We start from the raw sequence: 26,961 nt of genomic DNA, 5'->3' as shown, positions 1-26,961 counted from the left end.
TCATCAGCTCTATAAGACCAATCATCCTATGAAGTTTGAGGGCTGTAGGTCAAAAGGAACTCTAGTTATCATCCAGAAACGAGAAATTGACCAACGGTCACTGTGACCTTGACCTTTGACCTACTGACCCCAAAAACAATAGGGATCATCTGCTCTATAAGACCAATCATCCTATGAAGTTTGAGGGCTGTAGGTCAAAAGGAACTCTAGTTATCATCCGGAAACGAGAAATTGACCAACGGTCACTGTGACCTTGACCTTTGAACTACTGACCCCAAAAACAATAGGGATCATCTGCTCAATAAGACCAATCATCCTATGAAGTTGAACTCTAGTTATCATCCGGAAACGAGAAATTGACCAACGGTCAGTGTGACCTTGACCTTTGACCTACTGACCCCAAAAACAATAGGGATCATCAGCTCTATAAGACCAATCATCCTATGAAGTTTGAGGGCTGTAGGTCAAAAGGAACTCTAGTTATCATCCGGAAACGAGAAATTGACCAACGGTCACTGTGACCTTGACCTTTGAACTACTGACCCCAAAAACAATAGGGATCATCTGCTCAATAAGACCATTCATCCTATGAAGTTTGAGAGCTGTAGGTCAAAAGGAACTCTAGTTATCGTCCGGAAACGAAGAATGGACGGACGGACTGACTGACGGACGGACGGACTGACGGACGGACGGACAGGGCAAAAACAATATGTCTCCCCCCGAGGTGGGGGAGACATAATGAAGGTCATTCTTATACATATAGAAATGAAAGTCATTCTAATACATGTAGAAATGTAGGTCATTCTAAAACATGTAGAAATGAAAGTCATTCTAATACATGTAGAAATGAAGGTAATTCTAATACATGTAGAAATGTAGGTCATTCTAATACATGTAAAAACGTAGGTCATTCTAATACATGTAGGTCATTCCAATACATGTAGAAATGTAGGTCATTCTAATACATGTAGAAATGAAGGTCATTCTAATACATGTAGGTCATTCTAATACATATAGAATTACTGGTCATTCTAATACATACAGAAATGTAGGTCATTCTGGTACAATTTAATGTCATCAACATAGAAGTATGTGCCATTCTCAGAAGCCTATTCATCTTTCAAGATGCATAGGCATTCCTAAAAGAAGTTGACCATTAGAAAATGTAGGTCAACTTGAGAAAATGCCTCTGACCATTGAGTGTTACCTTCTTTATGTAAGATAAGTAAAATTGTGGAAAATAAAGCAAGATTTTGTACTCCCAATACATGGCAAGAATAATCAAAGCCTGATAAATCTATGAAAAAATTGCATTTCATGCTAAACATGATAAAATATAAATATGTAAATAATGGCACACTGTGCAAGAAATATTCAAGTAATTTTCTTTGTATGAATAAAGAAGCTGCAAATTGTACAATATTAAAGAATAATAAATAATTTCACAAATTGCTGGCAGATTTTCTTTGAATCAATTTAGCCTCTTCTTCCTGTCTAAGTTTAGCACTCTGTAAAATACGTTGTCTAGTTTGCATCCTGGCTTCCTGCTCTGTGAGACTGTATCCATCCCACGGCCTGATTACTGTTATGTTTTCCTTCATCTCTAATACAGGAATTGTAGTCCGTAACACATTCCGGGAACCAGACTTATCATACACCTGTGTACTAGTCTGGTTCTCGGATTTTTGGAGAGACATAAATGATTGCACTTGTTTGGATGAGGTATTTACCACTGCAGATAAACTGTCAGTATTTGAGTCTGAAGGCACAGAAATGGACGATGGATTTTGAGAAAAAAGGGATAACTGTTCAGGTTTTAAGGCAGTGACTGTCGAATATTTTTTGGTATCGAGATTATCTGCTCCAGTGAGTAGAGATTGCGTTTGAGTTAGAGATTGTTTATTTTGGAGGGAAAGGCATGGTTCCTGAGATAATAATGTCAGATCGGACGAGTGATGCCTGGCAGGAATACTCGGAGTAGAAAATCCTCGGGCTGGATTGCATATAGGACTCGAAACTTTTGTTGGCGAATGGCCAACTCGGACATCTGGTGATGATAAATGCGACTCTACACTCTGAAAATAAAAGAATGAAACAAAATACAATGATTCCAGATACAGGAAAAGGAAGTAGACAATAATATAAAAACAAATAGCTTAACAATATAACAAATGCATTTTATGATAACTACAATATGAATTCAGTTTGTCAACTTCATTAATTCAATATTACAGAAACAGAAATTGACAATGTTAATAATGAAATACAGAAAATAATGAATCTTGTGGTAAAACATTTGATATCCAAGGATCAACTTAAACCTCATGTTTCAACCACTTTATATCATTTTCAAATAAGCCATAAAACAAGAGCTGTCTGTATGACAGGGCGCTCAACTATTCTGTGCTTGACAGCAAGAAAAGGAGCATAATTCTGTAAAAACTAGAACTGCCACTATCATGGCGTGAATACCCCCGCATACCACTTTGTCAGAATCAACAGTGGCCATTTAGAGCTCAAGGACAACCTCCCTGCCAAATCTGAGGTTACTAAGCCAGTGCATTGCTAAGTTATGTATTCTACATGCTTCAAATGTGAAAATGTCAAAATCAATACATTGCGGACAGGACATTCTTTAGCAATTGAGAAGAAAAGCTTTTTTTTTGTCAAGGTCCCTGTGACCTTGACCTTTGACCCAGTGACCTCAAAATCAATAGGGGTCACCTTATAGTCATGATCAACATCCATGCCAAATATGAAGACTGTGGGTCAAAGGAATCTTAAGTTAATGGGTGGACAAACTTTTTAAAGTCAAAGTCCCTATGACCTTGACCTTTGATCCAGTGACCTCAAAATCAAAAGGAGTAATCTACTAATCATGATCAACATCCATGCTAAATATGAAGACTGTGGGTCAAAGGAATCTAAAGTTATTGGGCAGACAAACTTTTTGAAGTCAAAGTCCCTGTGACCTTGACCTTTGACCTGGTGACCTCAAAATCAATAGGGGTCATCTACTAATCATGACTAACCTCCATTTCAAATATGAAGACTGTGGGTCAAAGGAATCTTAAGTTATAGGGCGGACAAGCTTTTTGAAGTCAAGGCCCCTGTGACCTTGACCTTTGACCTGGTGACCTCAAAGTCAATAGGGGTCATCTACTAATCATGACTAACCTCCATGCCAAATATGAAGACTGTGGGTCAAAGGAATCTTAAGTTATTGGCAGACAAGCTTTTTGAAGTCACGGCCCCTGTGACCTTGACCTTTGACCTGGTGACCTCAAAGTCAATAGGGGTCATCTACTTATCATGACTAGCCTCCATGTCAAATATGAAGACTGTGGGTCAAAGGAATCTTAAGTTATTGGGCTGACAAGCTTTTTGAAGTCAAGGCCCCTGTGACCTTGACCTTTGACCTGGTGACCTCAAAATCAATAGGGGTCATTTACTAATCATCACTAACCTCCATGCCATATATGAAGACTGTAGGTCAAAGGAATCTTAAGTTATAGGGCGGACAAGCTTTTTGAAGTCAAGGCCCCTGTGACCTTGACCTTTGACCTGGTGACCTCAAAATCAATAGGGGTCATCTACTAATCATGACTAACCTCCATGCCAAATATGAAGACTAAGGGTCAAAGGAATCTTAAGTTATTGGGCGGACAAGAAAAAACCGACGGACAGCCGGACGGTCGGACAAGCTGATTCCAGTATACCCCCCTTACAACTTTGTTGTGCGGGGGTATAATGAAGAGTTATGGGACCTGTGCCTATCATGTCAGATTATCACAGAGAACAAGTGTGTGAAGATTCAACCCATTCCCTACAGTAGTGTTGTAGATACCAACATGCACGAAAAAACTTAACCAAAGTGTGACGCAGACATCTACCCGAGTACAATAGCTCTCCTTATTCTTCAAATAGTTGAGCTAAAAATTACTATTTTGAAGTGAGAGATCATGACAAAACTTGTTATTGTACTTTTAAAGCCTCCCTCCTCTGAAACTCTAGTCTAGCAACTTCCTGTGATATCCACTGTGGTTGACTTGGTATTGCATAGGTAAATAACATTTTCAATACCAGTATAACATGCTGAAACACAAAAAATAGCCAAATATATAGTTTATTAAATGGCATTTGCAACCGTTGTAATGATTAATTAATAATAAATTTATGATTTTGCAGTTCATCAAATTATGGACTTGTTATTAATGAATCAAATCTATGTCAATTAATCAAAGATATGTTTGCAATCTATCAAATAAAACATTGCAGTTTCTGAGCTTTTTACTTATAACAATTCTTTATATTTTTTTTATTTTATAAATGTACATTGTATATAATCTTTTATAAATGTTTTTCTTTTACTTCATTTCTTATCATTGTGAAGTTGATGAACACACACTGTCTACCTCTTCATGAGGGGTTTGAAAAAAATTGTAGCTTGATTATTTAAAAAGAATTGTAGCTAGTTAATAGCTAGATTATTAAAAAAAAATTGTAGTTAGATTATTAAAAAAAATTGTAGCTAGATTATTTGTGAAATTAAAGTTTAAGATGAATTTATCAAATTAAAGTTTATGATTATATATAAGGTTTGCAATAATTCAAACTAGAACTGCCACTATCATGGCGTGAATACCCCCGCATACCACTTTGTCAGAATCAACAGTGGCCAATTAGAGCTCAAGGACAACCTCCCTGCCAAATCTGAGGTTACTAAGCCAGTGCATTGCTAAGTTATGTATTCTACATGCTTCAAATGTGAAAATGTCAAAATCAATACATTGCAGACAGGACATTCTTTAGCAATTGAGAAGAAAAGCTTTTTTTTTTGTCAAGGTCCCTGTGACCTTGACCTTTGACCCAGTGACCTCAAAATCAATAGGGGTCACCTTATAGTCATGATCAACATCCATGCCAAATATGAAGACTGTGGGTCAAAGGAATCTTAAGTTAATGGGTGGACAAACTTTTTGAAGTCAAAGTCCCTATGACCTTGACCTTTGATCCAGTGACCTCAAAATCAAAAGGGGTCATCTACTAATCATGACTAACCTCCATGCCAAATATGAAGACTGTGGGTCAAAGGAATCTTAAGTTATTGGTCGGACAAGCTTTTTGAAGTCAAGGCCCCTGTGACCTTGACCTTTGACCTAGTGACCTCAAAATCAATAGGGGTCATCTACTAATCATGACTAACCTCCATGCCAAATATGAAGACTGAGGGTCAAAGGAATCTTAAGTTATTGGGCGGACAAGCTTTTTGAAGTCAAGGCCCCTGTGACCTTGACCTTTGACCTAGTGACCTCAAAATCAATAGGGGTCATCTACTAATCATGACTAACCTCCATGCCAAATATGAAGACTGAGGGTCAAAGGAATCTTAAGTTATAGGGCGGACAAGCTTTTTGAAGTCAAGGCCCCTGCGACCTTGACCTTTGACCTGGTGACCTCAAAGTCAATAGGGGTGATCTACTAATCATGACTAAGCTCCATGCCAAATATGAAGACTAAGGGTCAAAGGAATCTTAAGTTATTGGGCGGACAAGCTTTTTGAAGTCAAGGCCCTGTGACCTTGACCTTTGACCTGGTGACCTCAAAGTCAATAACGGTCATCTACTAATCATGACTAGCCTCCATGCCAAATATGAAGACTGTGGGTCAAAGGAATCATAAGTTATTGGTCGGACAAGCTTTTTGAAGTCAAGGCCCCTGTGACCTTGACCTTTGACCTGGTGACCTCAAAGTCAATAGGGGTCATCTACTAATCATGACTAACCTCAATGCCAAATATGAAGACTATGGGTCAAAGGAATCTTAAGTTATTGGGCGGACAAGCTTTTTGAAGTCAAGGCCCCTGTGACCTTGACCTTTGACCTGGTGACCTCAAAATCAATAGGGGTCATCTACTAATCATGACTAACCTCCATACCAAATATGACGACTGTAGGTCAAAGGAATCTTAAGTTATTGGGCGGACAAGCTTTTTGAAGTCAAGGCCCCTGTGACCTTGACCTTTGACCTAGTGACCTCAAAATCAATAGGGGTCATCTACTAATCATGACTAACCTCCATGCCAAATATGAAGACTAAGGGTCAAAGGAATCTTAAGTTATTGGGCGGACAAGAAAAAACCGACGGACGGCCGGACGGACGGACAAGCTGATTCCAGTATACCCCCCTTACAACTTTGTTGTGCGGGGGTATAATTAAGGTTTACAATGAGTGGCGGCATGGCCAAGTGGTTAACGCATCAGACTAGTAATCTAAAGATTGCTAACTGCATGGGTTCAAACCCCGTCAGGGGCAGGTCGTTGTCTCCCTGAGCAAGAAACTTTACACTCATTGCTTAGTACTGGTTGGTTCCAGGAACAGATTCGAGAATGTTTAAGTAAGCTTGTAGCTTTCAACACAATCAAACTAAAATAAATTTAATAATTTGTTTAAACTATAAACTAATTAATCAAATTTAAATTTACGATTAATTTATTAAATTAAGGTTTACAATTATGTAAAATTAAAGTTAAGGACACACATACCTCAAGGGCTAGAATTACAAAAATTCTTGAGGTTGTGTCAAGGTCAGGGGTCATTCGGGTCATCTGCCCAGATACACCAATCAGAGCACTGTTTACAACTACAGCTATCAGACCCATTACTCTCAATGCATCCTAAAATAGATATGTCAAATGTAAAAATAAAACATGAAATAGATACTAGATAAGGGTGTAACGGTTTACCGGTATACCGATATATTGCAATATGAAAAAATAAATTTCGTACCGCGGTACGATTTTTGGAAAACCGGTATTTTGTAAAAGTCATAATCTTCAATTAATTGCCTTTGTATTTTGTACAAATGTCACCTAAAATCTTTAATTGGCGAATTTTATTGTCGCCAACGGTAGGCAAAAGTATCCGACAACTAGTACACTTAAAAATCAATAAGCGGCCGCATAATGTACAATGTACATAAGCGGCCCAGATGTGAAAGGTCACACGTGACTAGTTTTGTTTATCAAATTGTGTGACAATTTACTTTCTATTTATTCCTTACATTTTTATTAAGTTTCTACTAAAAATATATACATATAATAAAAATATATAATGTTACTCCATCTTTACATCAAAACATATACACGACAATACGTATTGCAATATATTGCAATACGCTTCAGCAAAATGGCAATATATTGCAATACGGTTTTTGCTGTATTGTTACACCTCTAATACTAGAACAGTAAAAAGGAACTTAAATATTAAACTTGTCAATGCTGACATTACCATGAACATATGTATTTAGCACATTCATTATCAATTCAACACTTTATCAATCAGTTTTATTTTGAACGGAAAGTAAACCATTTTAAATAACATCACCATTAAATTGACATTTGAGTGAAAATAGCACACGTGTTACTCATATACATGTATTGCATAATTTAAAAAACATCTTAAAAACATCTTAAAATATTTTCATTTTATATAATGAGAATGCATAGATTCATTTCTAGAGGGGCGGTGGCCTAGTGGTTAAGGTGTTTGCCTCTCAACCCAGGAATCACGGTCATGTTTCTTCATATAACACCAGTGCTGGTTAGTTCCAGGAAGCGGAACTCCAAAGTGAATATAAATTTGCATGAACTAGTTTCACAAGAGCTAAAAAATAAATGTGTTTAATTCATTTCTATGCAAGCTACCATCAAACAACAGCAGTTACCAATGGCAACTATATTGTCTATATCCTGCTGAAACTAGAACTGTGTCCAAAGGACACGGATGCCCCCACTGTGCAGATGTGCTCGTAAACAAGAGCATGCATATCTGTATGTAAGGTTTTTATGTGGAACTTTTTATTCTGGAAAAAATCAACAAAGGGCCATAATTCTGTTAAATTTGGTCGCAGCAAAAATTCCTTCCTTTACTACCATCTACACATTAAGGTTGTTCATCCCTAAAAATTTAAGCAAAATCTGCCATCCGGTTTAAGAGGAGTTGCGTTCACAAAATTTCTACTTAGTATATAGTGAAAAAAATCAACAAAGGGCCATAATTCTGTTAAATTTGGTCGCAGCGAAAATTCCTTCCTTTACTACCATCTACACATTAAGGTTGTTCATCCCTGGAAGTTTAAGCAAAATCTGCCATCCGGTTTAAGAGGAGTTGCATTCACAAGATTTCAGGACGTACGGACGGACGTACGTCCAGACAGACAGACGGACAAGTGCAACGCTATATGCTCCCCACTTTGTGGGGGCATAAAAAATTAGCTGATTTTATGTACATGCAAGTTTAAGTTAAGCAACATTGAATGTGACCTTATTCTCAATGGAAATCAATTTCATCAACAACAGTTACTTGGTGTGTATTAACTACTTTATAATACTGCATGTTTGTAACGTCGCTTTTCATTGGATAATCATGTTTATATAGTTTTATATACACGGCTGCTGTCAATTTATGAAGAAATCGCACTTTTATCCTCTTAAAATGATGCTTGCTGTATTATAAATTTGTAAAAAATATTTCTGACAGGTTATATGGCCATACATAAACGGTTGTTGGCAATATGTATTTACAAACAACCGTTTATTTAGGGCCATATAAATTGTCAAAAATCTTTATAACTAATAATATATCTTTTCACTTACATACACGTAAATATTTCATACTAGTAATCTGCACGATATGTAAATGCTGTAACACTTGAATAGCTACATGATGTAACTAGAAGTGGTTTCGATACGTTCCCGCAGATATATATCCATATGTACGCATTTTCGAATTGTGTTCATTTTCGGACAAGTGTATAGACAAAGTGAAATATTCGCGAGGAATATGAATTCGCGTCTTAGAACACTCGCGAATATTAGCGAAAATAAATTTCTCGCGAATAATAAGTGTTTTACAGTATATTAATTCTGATAATGCTGTACATTTGTTACATTGATTTTCATTTGGTAAATGTGCCATATACACTGATGATACAAATTCGAAAAAAATGGAGTATTATAAATTTTTCACAAAGACTTAAGACAGGTTATAGGGTTGTATATAACAGATTGGTTGCTATATAACCTTCACCTACTGGCTTATATCATATAAGTTTACAATTGTTTAGACTAGGCCATATAAATTGTCAAAAAATCTTTATAACTAAAAACATACATTTGCTTTGTACGTGGGTTATCCAATATTACGAATGTTACAGGTTCATGATATTGCCTAAATTTCTGTAAAACTGTATGGCACATTAATGTGATGGTTTTGTTTACATGCCAAAATTCAATGTACTTATTTCCACTTTTCTCCTAGATATATTTTTTCCAACACGTTGCAATACTGCTGAAGAGCCTGCTAAATCCTAACAGTTTTATACAGTTTTATTATTTGCATACAGCCAATCAAAGGAAATGATCAAAAAGATGACAAAAGTATGCCATTTTAGTACCAAAAAATTCTAAACTCTACCTGCCAGATGCCAATGTTGCGAACTCTTTTTCCGAAAGGTCGTTGATGGTAGATGCAAAGTTTGAAAGCATCACTGCGTATCTCAATAACGTTGTTTAGTAAGGCAAAGAGTGCAGCCAATGGAAAAGCAGATGAAAACAATATCACATATCCATACTGTATAAACATTTCCAAATAATCGTCAAATGTGTCCTCATACTGAAAACGAATTCCATTATATTGTAAGATTAGTGTTGTAAGAAAATATGAGTCGATTTTTTTAAACAAAATTAAAAAAGCATCAACAGGGTGCAGGTGCCCTGATTTTTAACTGTTGTTCTACTAATGCAAGCTAGTGATGCATGGAAGGGACACCTGATATGTCTTTCAGCCAGTAAAGCAGGAAAAGTTCCTATACAACTGTTAAGAAACTTCCAACAAGCTGGCTGTAATGTAACGAAATGAAGAAGAAAAGAAAGCAATTCTAAGAAACTGACCAAGTCAGGTAGGCCACAAAAGACTTCAAAGCTAATTAAAGTTTAAATATATGTAAGTAAATAAATAACAATGTATAATATCTTGACACAAAAAACAAACATACCTTTTTCATTGTGCTCTCTATTTCTGCCTGTGTAAGTGTAAGTTCAGAATTTTGATCCACCGGAACTTTCTCTGGTGAGGAACAGTCTTTTGATGAGCATTCCTCTGAAAACACTTGTCTGGTGCAAACCGGTTCCTCAGAAACATCTGGAGCGCCATCTGGTGTCAAACCAGTGGATATATTGTCAGTTTCCTCATTGTTTTCATTATCAGAATCACATGACCCGCTTAAACCTAAACCTGTAAATGTAAAGTTTGAAAATGATTGCCCATAACAACATAACCAACACATTTACATAATTATATTAAGTGTATGTTGAAATGTTTGTATAAAATTTGTCTATGGAATCTTACTTCTTAATAATTTCTACTAGACTTTAATGTGTTCTCTACATAATTTTTTTTTAGACATAGTGTATAACCTCTACCAAGCAAGTTACCCTTGGTGAGCCAAAGATTTTGTTAGTTGTTGAGAGGTGTTCAAAATATTTTTTGGGGGGAATGCTGGTGTTTTTAAAGAGGTTATTGCTTTACAGAAAAAGGCCACCCTTCAGAAATGTCACTGTATATTATTTAACAAGAATAAAAATTTGACAAAATATTTTTCCACTAACTTTGCTCATTCAAACCCATAATTCTAAGAAACTTGTATTTTGTACTTTTGACCACATTTATTTTGACTATATAGGTTTTAAAGTCACATGACTTGCTGCTAAAATTACTCTTTACCCTTCTTAATTTGTGTAATGGATTTACCTCCTCTTTACAAAGACTAAACACTTTTTAGTTCCAGTAAGTTAAGGGTCAAGAAAGAAATCAGGAAAAGAACAGATACTGCTTTAAAGTAAAGTTAGATTTGAATAACATAGGAATTGTGATTCCGATCATATGTACTAAAAGCAAAATATAAATATAAAATCATGATGAAAAAAAAAATATGTGATACTAGTATGTGTGTCATTTTTGTTACAGTAAAATAAACACACAAAAAAAAGAACAGAAAAAAACCCAGCAATTATTAAACAAATCTCGCAAGAGCACTGCTATCTGGTTTTATAGCCATATAAGAATGATTACTTAACCTATTTTTTAATGTTTTGATAGAGAAATTTGAGGAAACATAAACCATTCAGTAAAGTATCAGACCTGATTCACCTGAAATGAAAACTTATCAGCAGAATCTATTTTCAAAAATGGACACTGTTATTCATTACAATAAACTTTTCCTGCTTCCAGTTTAGAGCTTTCATAGTTAAAGGTACATATGCATCAAATCTTAAACTGAGCAACCATTGGTACAAATTGTCTGGCAAGATAGGACAGATAAGCAAAAAGATGTGCGGTATGCTCAATAGGTAGAGTGTTGGACTGTGAATCAGGCGATCCAAGTTTGATGACCAGGTTGCACAAGTCACTTTCATTGTGATTGATCATGAAATCCTTTCTATGGTCATTTGCACTGAACCTGTGCAGATAAAGTAATACATTCCTTGCAAAAGTGAAAGCAACTAGTACTGGTAAACTTGCCCAGGAATGGTGGCTAAATTGTTATTTGGTAAATTCAATGTGGCTTTCTGCCGTGATCCAGAACGAAAACTACGAACACCACCACTTGTCTGGCTTTATGCTGCCTGTATAAGGCATCATTTTTGATTTGAGCAGTCTTTTTTCTAAAGCAGTCTTCGTTAAAGAGCATGGCAGTGTGAAATGTGTAAAATAAGCATTTTGTACATATAAAAAGCATTATAATATACATGTTGTGACTTTTGCTGCCCATTTATAAAAGGTGATACATGAGAGTGCAATGCCATGCATACCTGACGGAAATTATTTAGTGTTTGCACCAATGCAGATATATTATCTTACACCCCCTAGGTGCAAGATGAGTTACATGCTTTACTAGTATATGACCTCATACAATCTGCTTCTAACTTTGCAAATCAAGCTAACCAATTTGTTTTGTTTCAAAAGCTGAATATACAAAGGGTCCTGATGGATCATTACTGGTAGTTACTTCTGCTCAATCCAGTGCCAGGGAAGCTTGAACCTCAGACTGCCTTATTCACTGCTGTCTAATAAAATAGAGAAAAACAGAATCCCTAAAGAAAGCCCAACACGGCAAAATTGAAAATGTTGCAGACTCGGTTTGATTGAGCCTGTTCATGGACAGTACTGGAAAGTGCAAGTTATCGTCCACGCCCCCTAGCACCGGCTTAAGCAGAATTCAATATTTAAACACTACAAGAGCTGTCGGTAGGACAGCAACGCTCGACTATTCTAAGTGCTTGATAGTAAAAAAAAATGCTTGATACAGTTACCTCCTCCTGTTTACAGGTTGGGGTAATGATGGTGAACAAGTGTGCAAAGTTTCAAAGCCATATGTCAATGAACTTTGAAAATATTTAAGGTATTACAAAAACTTTAACATAAATTCTAAGTCGAAAAAGGGGCATAATTCTGTCAAAATGCTTGATAGAGTTACCTCCTCCTGTCTACAGGTTGGGGTCATGATGGTGAACAAGTGTGCAAAGTTTCAAAGCCATATGTCAATGGACTTTGAAAATATTTGAGGTATTACAAAAACTTTAACGTAAATTCTAAGTCGAAAAAGGGGCATATATTCTGTCAAAATGCTTGATACAGTTACCTCCTCCTGTCTACAGGTTGGGGTCATGATGGTGAACAAGTGTGCAAAGTTTCAAAGCCATATGTCAATGGACTTTGAAAATATTTGAGGTATTACAAAAACTTTAACATAAGTGGTTACGCCGACGCAGACGCCGACGCTCGGGTGACTGCAATAGCTCTACTTATTCTTATCGAATAGTCGAGCTAAAAATGGTGAAATTTTGAATTTAGAAACATCCGCAGATGTGTTCATACGGCGGTTATCATGGAACCTTCAATGTGACACAGTAGTGTCATTCCATGAAAAGCGGCGTATGGTCCCCAAGTAAAAGAATGCGTGTGCCCTAAACGAGAAAACAATGGGCGGAACTAAATAAAATGGAATTTTGAAAGGGGATCTGAGGTTATGAAGCCTGCATATCACAGATAAGACGTCAAAAGACAAATTTAAAAAGCAGGCAACATATCCTAAGGGTGATTATACAGTATTCAAGTAGGAATACTGGAACCACCCAAATTGAAAAAGGCCAAATGACTTCCCAAATTAGAACACAGTGACAGGGGTAGGTAATCTAGACTTCTGCTATTAATAAACTTCTATTGAGTCTGTAAAGTTTTTCTCTTTGTCATGTTGAGTAACCTACAAGTTCCCATTTTCATTTTTTCATCACAGTGCCATTAGCTAAATGAATTAGGTAAAAAGTCATTTGTTAGAATGTGGGTTTATATTGTTCTTTGGGTTAATTGGGTTGCTTAAGGTAATGAAGTGGATTTTATAACTATATTTTGATTGTTGCTATGATGGACTAATATATTAATAGATGTGAACTTGTGAAGGGTTATAATTAAAAGCTATACAAACCTTATTCTTGATAAACTAGCAGTAAGGTGTGATAAAACCTGACATATTACAATTTTAAGAGTTTTACAATATTTAATTATTAAAAAAAATGTGAAAACATTGTAACAACAAAATTATATTATATGTTTGTTTTTTTACAGCACACCAACACAGATAAGGTTAATGGCACCAGAACAGGAAAGCCACCTCACCTGCTGGAACTAAGAGATGCATAGACTCCAGTTATTAGAACCCATTTAGTTGCCTCTTAAAATCACGCAGATATAAACATTCGCTGCAATTCTTATGCCTCAATCATTGATGGCAACCCTTCAGCTATAATGGGCATGTTTTTTTTTTTCAACAATAGCTCAAGAATATCAATCTTAATCGAACCCTGTAAGCCTATTTTCCTATCTTGCTGGTGAGTTAACTAAGCTGGTTGACCATTAACTTAGCATTACATAGATATTAGAAATTGATACATTGCTTAAACCTGGTTCTTAAAAACTGATACATTCATCTGAGAGCATGCGGCTTTAGTAAAAAACTTTCACAATCTTAATTCACATAGATTACACAGACAGGGATCATTCCAGTCATCAGCATATACAGTATTATATCAGTATTATCTACCTTTTATTTCTTTCTTCAGTGTATCTGGAGACATGTGACCAGTTATATTATATCCAACTTTCATCAATTTCATCTTCCACAACACATATGGTACGAGTGCTTCACGTATGTTTCCGATCACTTGACGCGTGATCATTAATGTTGCCAGTTGCTGTAAGAAATATTTTTTTTGTTTAGTGTAATTATATCTTATAGATATACAAACAGTATTATATTATAGTAATAAAGATTTTTGACAGGATATATGGTCAAGTATGAATGGTTCTATGACAAAAGTTTGCTTATTATACAAATTGTCAAAAATCTGAAAAACTGGAAGGTCTTTTAAGCACCCCGCATTTTCAATTCTTTGCTAGGTCAAATGCTTCCCCTTAAATAAAGCCCAAAGGTAATCAGTAAATGGGGAATGTGAACCAGTGACACAGGACTAGTCTGTGTTACAGCACTTTATTATCTCCTAACTATCACTGTGACTAAAGCTACAACAAGAGCTATCAGTAGGACAGCTCGCTCGACTATTCTCAGTGCTTGATAGTAAAACAGAAGAATTTTCTTATCTCAGAAAGGGCCATAATTCTGTCAAAATCTATGTTAGAGTTGTGGGCCTTGGTCAGTGACTCTCAAATAAGTGTGTGAAGATTTCAACCAATTCCTGTCAGTTCTTTTTGAGGTACCAACTTGCAAAAACTGACCCAAAGTGTGACTCTGACACCTGGGTGAGTACAATAGATCTACCTATACTTTGAATAGTCAAGTTAATTATTAAAATAAAACAAAATTGTTTTTTTAATTCCAATAAAACTGAAACCAAGGCACATTACATTTTCTGGTTCTAATGGTATGGTACTAGTTAGCTAATATACTGTACAATTAGTTAGATGTGTGCTTACATCGCGAAGTCGGTCCATATCTTGTAGATAGAATGCTATGTAGAATAACGACAGGAATGAGTTCACAAACTGAAACTATAAACATTTATTGTAAAAAATACATTAACCCACATTAAATAAATTATATCTTAAATGGACTTGTCCATCTTTTAATCTGTGCAAAACTTTTATTAGTTTGAGAAAAATTAAAATAAAAAAATATGTCTTAACTGAATAAATATTTCATGAGTGGGAGTAGCCACAAGTGAAATATGATAACTTTCATGCCATAAGATAAAAATAAATCCTGTATCTACAGAAAAAAACTTACATTTTATGTTTATTATATACATTTTTCTCGGTTTTGATTTGACAATTAGAAAGACCTGAATCCCCTTAAATTTTGTGTAATGGCTGAATTTAGAAGAAAGTAGTTCAGCTACACACCAGTGAAAAATAATTTTTTACAGTGAAAATGCAGAAAATGAAAAAACATATTTTATTTCATCAATATTTATCAATATTTCATTTATAAGTATACAAAGACTTTTCTTACTAATTAAATACCACTAATGGAATAAAATCTCAATGAAATTTTACAAAAAAAGAATCATCTTAAACAATTGTCATTATATCACGCTGAACTTACCAAAACTAATTTGATGATCAAGTTATTTTCATATGCTTCATCCATCCTGTAATTTTCTGTAAAATATTTGAATAGGTTAGTTTTTAAATGAAGCCAACACAGTAAAGTAAAGGCATTTTACAGTCTTGCTTTTTTTGAAATGATTTTTTTTCTTTGGCTTAAGTTTTGCACTGACGTAGGAAGTCATTTTGCCAAAAATGTATTCATTTGATTATTGATATAATTTTGGAGCATACATACATAAAACATAAATATGGCTTAATCAAGGTATCTGTATACCACAATTATAGCAATATAAATCGTTGGCATGGAGATGTATATGGTGGTTTTTCACTTTTATTTGTTATATATTATACAGCATTCTCTCTCGCATGATTCAAGCATAAACTCGGCAGTCTCACTGACTTAGGATTTAAACACACAGCAGTATGAGGAAATTAATTAAGTTTATACAAATTTATTTTAGTGTGATTGTGTTGGAAGCTATTAGCTTATTGAAACACTCTCAAATCCGTTCCTAGAACCAACCAGTACTAAGCAAGGAATGTAAAGTTTTCTTGCTCAAGAAAAGAACAGCTTGCTCCTTTTGGGGTTTGAACCCATGTGGATATTAATTGAAGGAAAGCATCCCTAACCACTCAACCACAATCAGGCAAATAATATGACAACAATTATAACAGTTACCTCTGTAAAGATAAGGGGAAATAACACCACATTTTTAATAGGCAAAGTTGTCTCATTATCAGCTTACCTCTATCATTAAGCCAGGTCGCAATCTTTTTATATATTTCATCTAGAATTCCGATACAAACAGCTAGAAGAATTTTCGGCAAGAACTGACAAAATGCTGGAATATCTTCACTTTTAACAAGACCGTTCACCCACTCCTGGAGCTCAAAAATGAGCAACATGACACAAAAAACAATGTTCAGACAGAACAGTATCACAGGAACCGTGACACAGTAGCGAAAAAGATGGCGTTTCCATGATGGGTAGTGTGGTTCCTGACGGCCAGTTACTGGGCTAGTGACAAGATAACCCTGAAATGACAGTCATTTTCAATTTATGTTTTTATTAATAATTTTTCCAAATTTATATTTCCCTAAATAATTAAAAAGAATAAATTTTCTTGAATAATTTTAAAAATTTATATGCTTCCCTAGATATGTTACACAATACTAGAATATCACATTTATAATCTTACCATTGATGTAACAGATCAGTAATGAAAAAAAATTCTACCATCAGTGCAAGTTGACAGATTCAATTCTATTGGTGACATCTTGATCCTCGCCTTGCATCATATAAAAGATTTTGCTTTTACATAAAAACAAGATAACAATAAAAATAATGAAGCTTTCACTTTTTAATTTAATATATTCTACAATAAAAATTGGGTAAATATACAATGAACTGTGACTTAACTTACTGTATAAAGTGGGTAAACTGTAATGTGGAATAACTTACAATGTACAACATAAGTGGGTCGAAATATTATATAATTTGGATTGATTTGCCATACAAATTGGATCATCTTACTGTATAATGTTTTTAAACTTACAAAATGATTTTGCCTTAAAATAAAGTTGATTAATTATCTGTAGAAATCAAAACTAATTACTGTTTAAACTGAGTCAACTTACTGTATATAGCAAGTCTTCTTCGAGTCAACTTACCGTATAAAGTGGACGAGGGTCCTGTAAGAGTTCATTTTTCTTGTCTAGGGTTCCCCATTTATATGCTAGAGCAGCGCTTCTTCGTCTCCATTGCTCTGTGTATACTGACGCCCAAAAAACGTTGAATAATGCAAATGTCACAAAACACACGTCTTCCATCAACTAAAACCATTAATATTATTGTTATTACAATCATATTTAGATCATTATAACAAGACTTCTACTGCCTTCAAATGTCTACAAACAACAGCTGAATACAGGCAAAAAAATCTTATATGGTCTAGGGAATTATTACAAATTTTATTACATAAAAGTGCTTGTACAATGATAATTATCAAGGAATTTTAAAAAGTTTGTAAGAATGTCTACAGGGCTTAAAATAACCTCTTTTTCAATCTTATTTCAATTTCAGAATAACTAAAGAATAAATTGTATGAAATGTAATATCTATTTACATCAATAGCAAAGACAATCAAACATTTTTGTGTCAATAATCATTAGGAAGCTGAAAAATAAAACACCAACAATTTAAGTCCAGTCATTATGTTAACTTGAAAGATTGATCAATTTGTTCTCACTAAATTTGATTTTCTTTGACTGTGAAAAAAGACTGACCTGATTATATGACTGTATAAACACTGACCTGATTATTTGACTGTGAAAAAAGACTGACCTGATTATTTCACTGTATAAACACTGACAAACGCTACTGGTATTTGACTGTATAAACACTGACCTGATTATTTGACTATATAAACACTGTCCTAAATATTTGACTGTATAAACACTGACCTGATTATTTGACTGTATAAACAGACCTGATTATTTGACTGTATAAACACTGACCTGATTATTTGACTGTATAAACACTGACCTGATTATTTGACTGTATAAACACTGACCTGATTATTTGACTGTATAATCACTGACCTGATTATTTGACTGTATAAACACTGACCTGATTATTTGACTGTATAAACACTGACCTGATTATTTGACTGTATAAACACTGACCTGATTATTTGACTGTATAAACACTGACCTGATTATTTGACTGTATAAACACTGACCTGATTATTTGACTGTATAAACCAGAAGATGATACCAAGAAGAGTTGGAGCTGTCAATGCCAATGTGTAATGACCAAGATAGGCGAAATACATGGAAACTTTCACACTAAAATACTCACAAATCTTATCTGAAATAGAGAAATACATAAAATTGTATCACATCTGTAGACGATGAGCAATTGCTGATGAATTTCACTACAAGAGCAGACTACTACTTTTTTGCAGTTTCAGGTAAATTAAATAACAACTATTTTTTTTATCAATATTCTCTTATCTATATTGTTATTTATTTTTTTTTGTAAATATGTGAAATCCAACTGTAACAATCTTTGATTGAAAGAAAGACCACAAATAAAATATAAAACTGGTGATAAGCAGCAAGAAAGCCCTCCCCCAGTAGAACATACTTTCCGTAACTTTGCAGCAAACTTATGAAGAGAAAACAAATTTCCAATGAAAGACTTGACAATGGAACATTTTTTTTTACAATCTTTTTCAAGATATGCTAAATTATCCAATACATCTAGAAAATTAATTGAATTTCGTCTCCAAAATCAATTGTGTATGTGTCAATCAAGTGTTTTATGGGCCACAGAAAAGACAGTTTCTATGAATATTTATAAGCTTTATAAAGCAGCACTGCATGAAGGGGAAGAAGACTTATTTTGTGCATATCAGACTGGATTTTCTAGTGTTTGCACCAGTTCTAGAAAATGTCATCTTACATGGGTCTCCCTGGGCCTTTATGAAAAATTTGCATGCTTAGGATGACACCAGCCCGCCATTATGAATGAAGTACTAAATGCTGCATGCAGTTTTGAACTTTCTCAAGATAGTTAAATGGAATTCACCATCAATATACTACAATTTAAAGCTCAACAGTGTACAGACTGACTGTGTAGTATGAACGGTCAGACATCACTGAAATAAAGACTTGAGCAAGCCTTGTCCTATACTACCTCAGGAAAATAATATTTAGGTTTACTCATGTCACATCATGCTATAAGCATATTAACATGCTTTTTCCCTTATTCTCTGCATTATTGTGTAATAATGCACTCGGAGCGGCTAGACTGTTTAATAAGGAAATTGTGTGAAGCTAGCAGCACAGGTCTCTAAATATTGTCACAAGGACTAAAAAGGTTATACATTGTTTAAATGCATTAAAATTATCCTCATCAATATAACACCTTTTTTCTATCATATGTGTCATATTAGTGACAACAAAATTTTACTATTTAAAGGTAAACTTACCAAGAGGCTGAAAATTGAATACAGACTGAACCCATGTCTTCGTGAGCTTATCTAGCACTGCCGTCTCATGCAGGGGAAACACCTGCGATACTATCTTCTTAGACTCCAATAAAGGCACTGTAATATAAACATAAACAGAAATATCTCAGCTGAACTGAAACAAATCTGAAATTAAAGACATTTCTAATCATTTCAAAATATTGATATTCCTTGAGGGCAATGATAACAAAATTATTACGAGGAAATCACAGACGTAGTTTATTTATGTCTGTTAATGAGAAACATTAAGAAACATCTATCCAAGTTCTTGAATGATCCGGGGGGGGAAAAAAAAGGTAAGTAGTGATTAAGGTGTTTTTCAATCAAGGAATCGTGAGTTTGAGCACCATGATTTGTCATATAAAACCAGTAATGGTTAGTTCCAGAACAGAAACACAAAGTGACTTAAATAAGCTCTTAAATAAGCTCTTATAGCTTTTATTATTAGCAAGCTTAAATAAATGCGTTTGGTGATACATAAGGCATATTGTTGATTGTTTTCGTTGTCACATTTTGTTGGTACTAGAATTTTATTAGATAATACTGGGGAAAGACACTTTTATGTTTTATCTGGTATTTAGAGGTGTATATATGACAAAGTGGCTGCCTGAAGGTGATTATTGGCAGTCTAAATGAATTATGGCATGACATTAAATGTGACATCACCTTAAACCAATGTATTAACAAAATTAGACCCCATTCCCTTCGCCAGTGAATATATATTTCATACCTATTTTTGAAAACAAAACTCCTCTTATTTTTTTTTTTAAATTTTAAGCTGCCTACAACAGTTACTAATACCCTTAAGAATATCATATTGAAATTTGCTTTTAACATGCTATATTTATCACTAGGAGTATTGTCGTTGACAGACAAGGTTCCTTTTTTATCAGAACAAAATTACCCAACCTGAGGGCCCCGACCTCAATCATCTATAAAGTAATTATGGCCCTCATTTACTTGATCATGTTCAGCATTTTGATTTTTTAGCTATGGGGTACAATAAGGTCTATGTACAACTCATAATTGGTTACATGCATTTTTAAAATCTGTTGAAATCTTGTGTAATTTTGTTATTATTTAGAGTAACAAGTTTACCAAAATCTAATCACTGAGTTCCAGCAGGCTTAGGGTTACTTAGGGAACTTAGGGTTACTTAGGGAACTCTACTGAAGTCCGAAAGACTTGGATAAAACATAAAATTTGAATTTCTTATATAGTTCAGCTGGGACACTTAAAACGGCAAGATATGCAAAAAAAAAAAAAACAATTTATAAATTTACTAAGAATTTAATAAAAATCATATTGTTGTGCTATTTCTAGATGATTTGAATAAAAAGCGTTGTAATGCTGTTCAATTGTGGGTCATTCTCACAAATGGAATAATTATTCTAGAGCAAATGATCTGAAAGTTTGCACACCAGTTACTGATCTAGAACTGCATCAAATGGAACATTAGTTTCATAGAAAAATTTCATTCCCATCATGTTAAAAAGCCTTTGAGTCAAAATTAAAGATGTCCATGCCAATATAGTAGCAACTACAATGTAACCATTGAAGAGCAATAATCTCATTACACCTGTGATAACAAATTTTCCCTCTATGAGATTTTCCCTCTATGAGATTTCCCAACAGTCAACCAGTCTAGAACAACACTTTTAAGCAACAATCAACAATCTTTGTCTCCAACAGTGTTCTGCTCTGCAGAGGTTTAACTGCCGTCAGCATATTCATTTATCATTTTATGATGTGACAAGTGACTGACCAAACTATATAGTATATATATCTCACCATTTACGTTCTACAATTTATACAAACGAAAGTAGTCAGTGAAACAAACAGAATTCCAATCAGTTAATGGCAAATTCCGCAATTGTTAATAGATCTTCCTACACTTTGATACTCTCCCTAAAGACTTCTCAATACCATCATACTATACAAGCATTCTAGTTGGTGTATGTTTTATTTCAATAACTCATACTGCCATACATGCATTCTATTATTCCATATTCCCCTTTAATACTCTGTCCTTGCTAATGAATTTCACAGAAAATTGGCTTTAACATTTTGATGAATTGTTCGCAATGTAATAAAAATGCTATTTTAGAGAAAAACATAAAGATGGATATGCATAAATTTCAAGTTCCCGTTCCTCATAGAAGAAAATTAGTTTTATACACTCTACATCTTAAATTTAATGCTGCTAACAAAACTTCATGTGTTTAATGATCTTTTGTTGTAACCTAAGACAAAAGATTCATCTAAGAATATTAAATTTTTTAAGTAGGTTTTCAAAATAGAACATTTTGGCTATAAGTTTGGTGAATGTTGGCTGAAGATATGACCATACTCAAGTGACAAAATGGGATGAATATCCCCTTTCATTCCGAACAGACTTTAGTAATTGTGGGGGAAAAGGTTGCTAATGGGGTTTTGAGATCAAAGAAGATCAAAGAAAAAGAACCATAACATGAACTCAGGAAGAACGTCAGTGCAGGAAGTTATGAGAGTGTGCAATGCCTCCTACATTTATAAAGGGATTTCAACCAAGCACAGACTGATATTATTGTCATCAATTGCCCTTGGTCATATTGTTAGACTCTTATGAGTAGATAATTGTTGGCAGGATTATGGCCCTTCGTTGATAAAAGTGAGCATCCTGAAGTTCAGTAGACTAGTGGACTATATGGATGAACATTTTCTCGAATGTCTGGTAGCCTAGGTAAGCAAATATAACCAATATCCTTCAGAAAGATAAATATATGACACAAAATATTATATTCTCAAAATTTCGTTTTACCTATAGCTTGACCCTCTAAGAATTTCACTTTTCCAAGAGTTTCACCTGGACAGGCACGTAGATTTAGCAGGTAATGATAAACAATGCTCTGTCTCTCCTCGCTCGTTAGGAACGAATCCTCGTCTTCGATACCATGGTAACAGAGCTGGTCCTCAAACATAAACTCGCGCTTGCCACCTCCAAACTCAGACTTTAGCACCTTTCTGATACCTAGTACCTCAGCACCATGCAACAAACTAGAGAAAGAAAAGCAGTCATCATGTAAAATATATTTAGATTAATAATGAAAGAAAATTAAAACACAGCTGCTTACATGCCATATGACATCAGATATGATGTCAATCAAACAAATGATGTCAGGAAAATAACTTCTACATTGTACAACATATTTTTATCAATTCTCTTTTTTATTAAGTATGTTAGAATGGAAATAACATATTAATTTTTCTTGCATTATAGTATAATAATGCATGGTTTGTCATTCAAATAGTTTGTAAATGATCACTCAGGCCAATCAGCCTTTATGGTTTTATTGCTATGTAAGTAAGTAAGTGAAGTCTTTATTTAATGAGGCTAGCACATTCGGTTTCCTGATCTTCCATGTGGGCCTCAGTATATACATACAATGTAACATAACAACATATACATACAATGTATCATAAGTTATATACAGTCAACATTTACAAAACATCATTTATGCATTTGAACTTGAGCCGTGCATTATTCTACAACATTGATCTCAAAACTGATATCTATTTTCTAAATAAAAAATTGTTTCAATACTGTAACTGTTTGTCTTAAAATACCATTGTTATGATATTGAACGAGGATAATAAATTTAAAATTATTGTAGCCCTAATATATGACAGGCTTGTTTGATTACCAGTAAATGGATAATTTATGAAAATATTGCAGTCATAGCTGGCAGTTAAACACTCAAACGGCTGAATTTCTTAAATGGACTTGTCCAGATTTTAATTTTGGAACTGTCCATTAACCATTTTGGGGATATCAAGATGAAAATTTGAAGCCTGGTCAGACTGCATCAATGCAAAGTCTAATCACTTTCAGGTGAAGAAGGGTGAGGGTTAAATCTAATTAAATTTATGTTTTTTATTTTCTTTTTATGTTTTTTGTCGTTGTTTCTTTTTGGTTGAGTTTTACACCGCACAAACACAGTATAGGTCATATGGCGACTTTCCATCTTCACTAGTGGAGGAAGACCTTATGTATTTTTTGTATTCTTATAACAATTTTTATCACATCTTAAAAATTAATTGCCAACTTCTCTACATAAAAATAACTTATTTACAAGAAAATCTCTGTTGTGGATGCATAGTAAGGGAATACTGCTTTCAGCAAATAACAGAATACTGCTTTCAGCAAATAACAGTTTAACCAGGCAACACCAAGCTGTCTAAAATTTTCAAATTCCACCAACTAAAGTTCAAAATAAATTAGGAACTGTCATACATGTAAAAGTATAGTTTAACCATTTTTAATACAGCATTTAATACTGTAAATGGACTTTTTCATCTTTTATTCCAGACATAACGATCATTTCTGGGAAAATGATAACATTATGTATTGACTGGATAGCGACCAGTGCAGACCATGAATACTTACCATGGATGTGCCAACTGGTCGTGGTCTGCACTGGTAAAATGGGTAAAATATGTTTGCAGGCTAAATGTTTTCTATATATCCAACAAAGCAGTCAGTGTACAGCATTTAGTAGCAGACAGACATTTTCCCCCCAGGTTTTGTGAGCGAATATTTTGTAAGCTCTCTAAAGTAACATCCTCTGTGAAATGTCAAAATGTGACACGTAAGGTTTCTTGATAATTACCGTAAATGGAATATCTGACACGTGAAATTGATTTTACCCTCAAAACTTGATGCAAAATTTGTTTGAGTCTAAAGAATAGATTTCTTTTATCAAATAAGATCAAAAGAACATTTTCCACGAAATTTGCAGACATTTTTTACAATTACCACAAAACACATGGGAATATTGCATTGATCATTTTATGAAGTTACAAAATTGAAAATATATAGTAAAATATACCCTCCCATACTCAGAGAGAGAGAGATAATAACACTATGTCAACAGATTGTCATTTATCATATGATATAGGATTTTCAATCCAATATAACTAAATGTGTATATCTTTACATCACACAATCATGTTGACACAAAAATGACCACACGTAAAAACACTGATTTTGCCATTTGTCAGCATTTTCTGGTATTAAGATATAATAAATGAGGTTCAACAGGTTTCAGCCAAACATAATTTGCGACCATGGATCCCCATATGACACTGTTTAATTCTAGGAGGTGGACTTGAAAGTAATTTATAAAAGTTACAAGGACTTTGTTTAAAATAAATTGTTGTTTTTCTGATGTTTATTTAATGTGGATTTAAACACTCATTTGGTTGTATTCACCTAACCAGCTTTCCTGGACAACTTACCAGTAATTACAAATTTCTATGACAGTGATCAACTATTTATCCCATATGATCCCTGAATTGGTGGTGAGAAACAAATGACCATTATACTCAATGTGGAAGATCAATCGTCATTGAGAAATTACATCTCACCCGAAAATCTACGAGCTGCCCCTAAATTGGATAACTAATCCGATATCTCCCTTGAGCTAAAGGTGCACACCCTTGAGCATAAGGAAATGTGTGTAAACTCAATTCTGCACAAACATGTATAAGAAATCATTGATTCAGATGTAGAAAACTCTGTTACTGACAATCAATTCATTATGGTAAAACATCATCATACATGCCCTGAAGTCTTAGCTTATTTAAGCTCTCTAAATTGAGTTGGCTGGACAGACTTGTATATTTCAACTGTTTACACAAGAACTCCAAATAAGATAACATATAGATTCTTCTTGCTCAAGTATTACAGACAATTCAATTTATAACCACTAGAAGAAGACAAAGTTCAGCTTGAGTATATGCCAAAACTTTCTTTTAAGAGCATTGGTTTAAGATTAGAAAATGACTGCAAAAATAATCAAGTGCATATTTTATACATGATAAAAAATGGTCAAATTATTCTGTCCAAAACTTGGCATTGTGACCTTGACATTTGACCTTCTAACCTCAAAGTCATAAGTTGTCATGACTACATAAGCATTATAGCAATATTTACCCTATAAGGGGAACATTAATATTGGTGCAATCTTTACCACCTGTTTTCTTATTAATTAATTTACTTATATGTATATTACTTTCACGTTTCAAAGTATTACTTCACTTTAACTCAGTGACTGAAAACCAAATGAATTTAAAAACCTTAAGTTGGAGGGGCTTAATATCTAATACCAAGTTTAAAATTGGTTGAATTTCATTAGAATAACATAACAAATCTTACTTCTCATAATTTGCAGTCATGTAGAAGGCATACATTCCAGTGTTCTTCCAATGTCTTACATGTACATGTATCTGTGGTGACCTTGACCTTAGACGAGCCAGCAACCACATGAGTATGACATCATCAGTTTTTGCGGGCAGTGTCATAATGATGTCACAGTTATGTGTTGGGATTGCACTATGAAGGACTTTACTGGAGGCTACAAGTCTTGTTGTACTCAGTTTGGTGTATCTCTGTGTAAGGAGTGTTAGAGCTGAAAAATAAGGAAATATACAAATAATAACACAATGAATAATTCAATATACAATTTACCAACTAATTTCAGTGTGAGAAATAGAGAAAATAGGAATCCCTAGGGCACAAAAAACATTGAAAATGTTGCAGGATCTGTTTGATTGAGCCTGTTCGGTAAGTGCAAACTCTAGCTAGATGCAAATGGCTAATAAAAAGGGGTCAATTTCTTTTTCTAAAATAGGCATTAAAGGTGATCAAAGAAGGTCCATGTATATCATCCATTCATAGGTGTTGGGACAATTTGTAACATAGAAAATTTTTGAATTTCAATTTCATTACAACACTTCTGTTAAACTTCTCTGGGTTATCCTCACTGTGGAGCCAAAAATTGTCATATCCATCAATAAGTTTTAACTCAAATGGGGATTTCTAAAAAAAATCTAAATATTTATGTGCATTATTTCCAAAATTTAAGAAAATAGGTCAAAGCAAAAGAAAGGAAGGGCACTTTATATGGTCACTTTGAACAGCATACAGAATATTCAAAGAAAAATAGAGGAGAACAATTCTTATTTTTGAGACCTAAATTCATGGACACAAGGATCAACACATCTACACTTAAAATCATTTGATTTTGATCATCTATCAGAAAAGTATAACTGCAACAGCTGATTATACATGTAAATTGAAAAACTGAAATGGTTGATTGGTCATAATGGCCAAACTAAAATGGCCGACTCTTAATGATAAAAACAATTTCATCTTTCAAACAAAACAATGTTTAAACTCTTGCCTGTTTGCAGCAAGATATTG

The 26,961-nt window shown here is 34.2% G+C and overlaps 1 protein-coding gene across 4 annotated transcripts in view; it reads right to left on the bottom strand.

Moving 5' to 3' along the window:
- Nucleotides 1-1,308: 1,308 nt before the first annotated feature.
- LOC132733075 (anoctamin-8-like) overlaps nt 1,309-26,961 on the bottom strand; it is a 60,560-nt gene continuing 34,907 nt past the window's right edge. For all 4 annotated transcript variants that reach the window (XM_060719661.1, XM_060719656.1, XM_060719660.1 and 1 more), the window contains exons 2-15: nt 25,915-26,167; nt 22,519-22,754; nt 19,680-19,796; nt 18,426-18,553; nt 17,356-17,517; nt 16,431-16,719; nt 15,680-15,735; nt 15,052-15,126; nt 14,162-14,312; nt 10,058-10,296; nt 9,478-9,675; nt 6,546-6,677; nt 3,985-4,095; nt 1,309-2,075 (exon numbers count right to left, since the gene is read on the bottom strand). In XM_060719661.1, coding sequence (XP_060575644.1) covers nt 1,443-2,075; nt 3,985-4,095; nt 6,546-6,677; nt 9,478-9,675; nt 10,058-10,296; nt 14,162-14,312; nt 15,052-15,126; nt 15,680-15,735; nt 16,431-16,719; nt 17,356-17,517; nt 18,426-18,553; nt 19,680-19,796; nt 22,519-22,754; nt 25,915-26,060 — 2,673 coding nt within the window. In that variant the 5' untranslated portion in view covers nt 26,061-26,167 and the 3' untranslated portion in view covers nt 1,309-1,442. The remainder of the gene's footprint in view (nt 2,076-3,984; nt 4,096-6,545; nt 6,678-9,477; nt 9,676-10,057; nt 10,297-14,161; nt 14,313-15,051; nt 15,127-15,679; nt 15,736-16,430; nt 16,720-17,355; nt 17,518-18,425; nt 18,554-19,679; nt 19,797-22,518; nt 22,755-25,914; nt 26,168-26,961) is intronic.

The sequence above is a fragment of the Ruditapes philippinarum genome, unplaced genomic scaffold, assembly GCF_026571515.1.
Source record: "Ruditapes philippinarum isolate M1 unplaced genomic scaffold, ASM2657151v2 ctg467_1_1_1_1, whole genome shotgun sequence".
NCBI classification, from domain to species: domain Eukaryota; kingdom Metazoa; phylum Mollusca; class Bivalvia; order Venerida; family Veneridae; genus Ruditapes; species Ruditapes philippinarum.
This window is presented reverse-complemented; position numbering and strand designations above follow the sequence as displayed.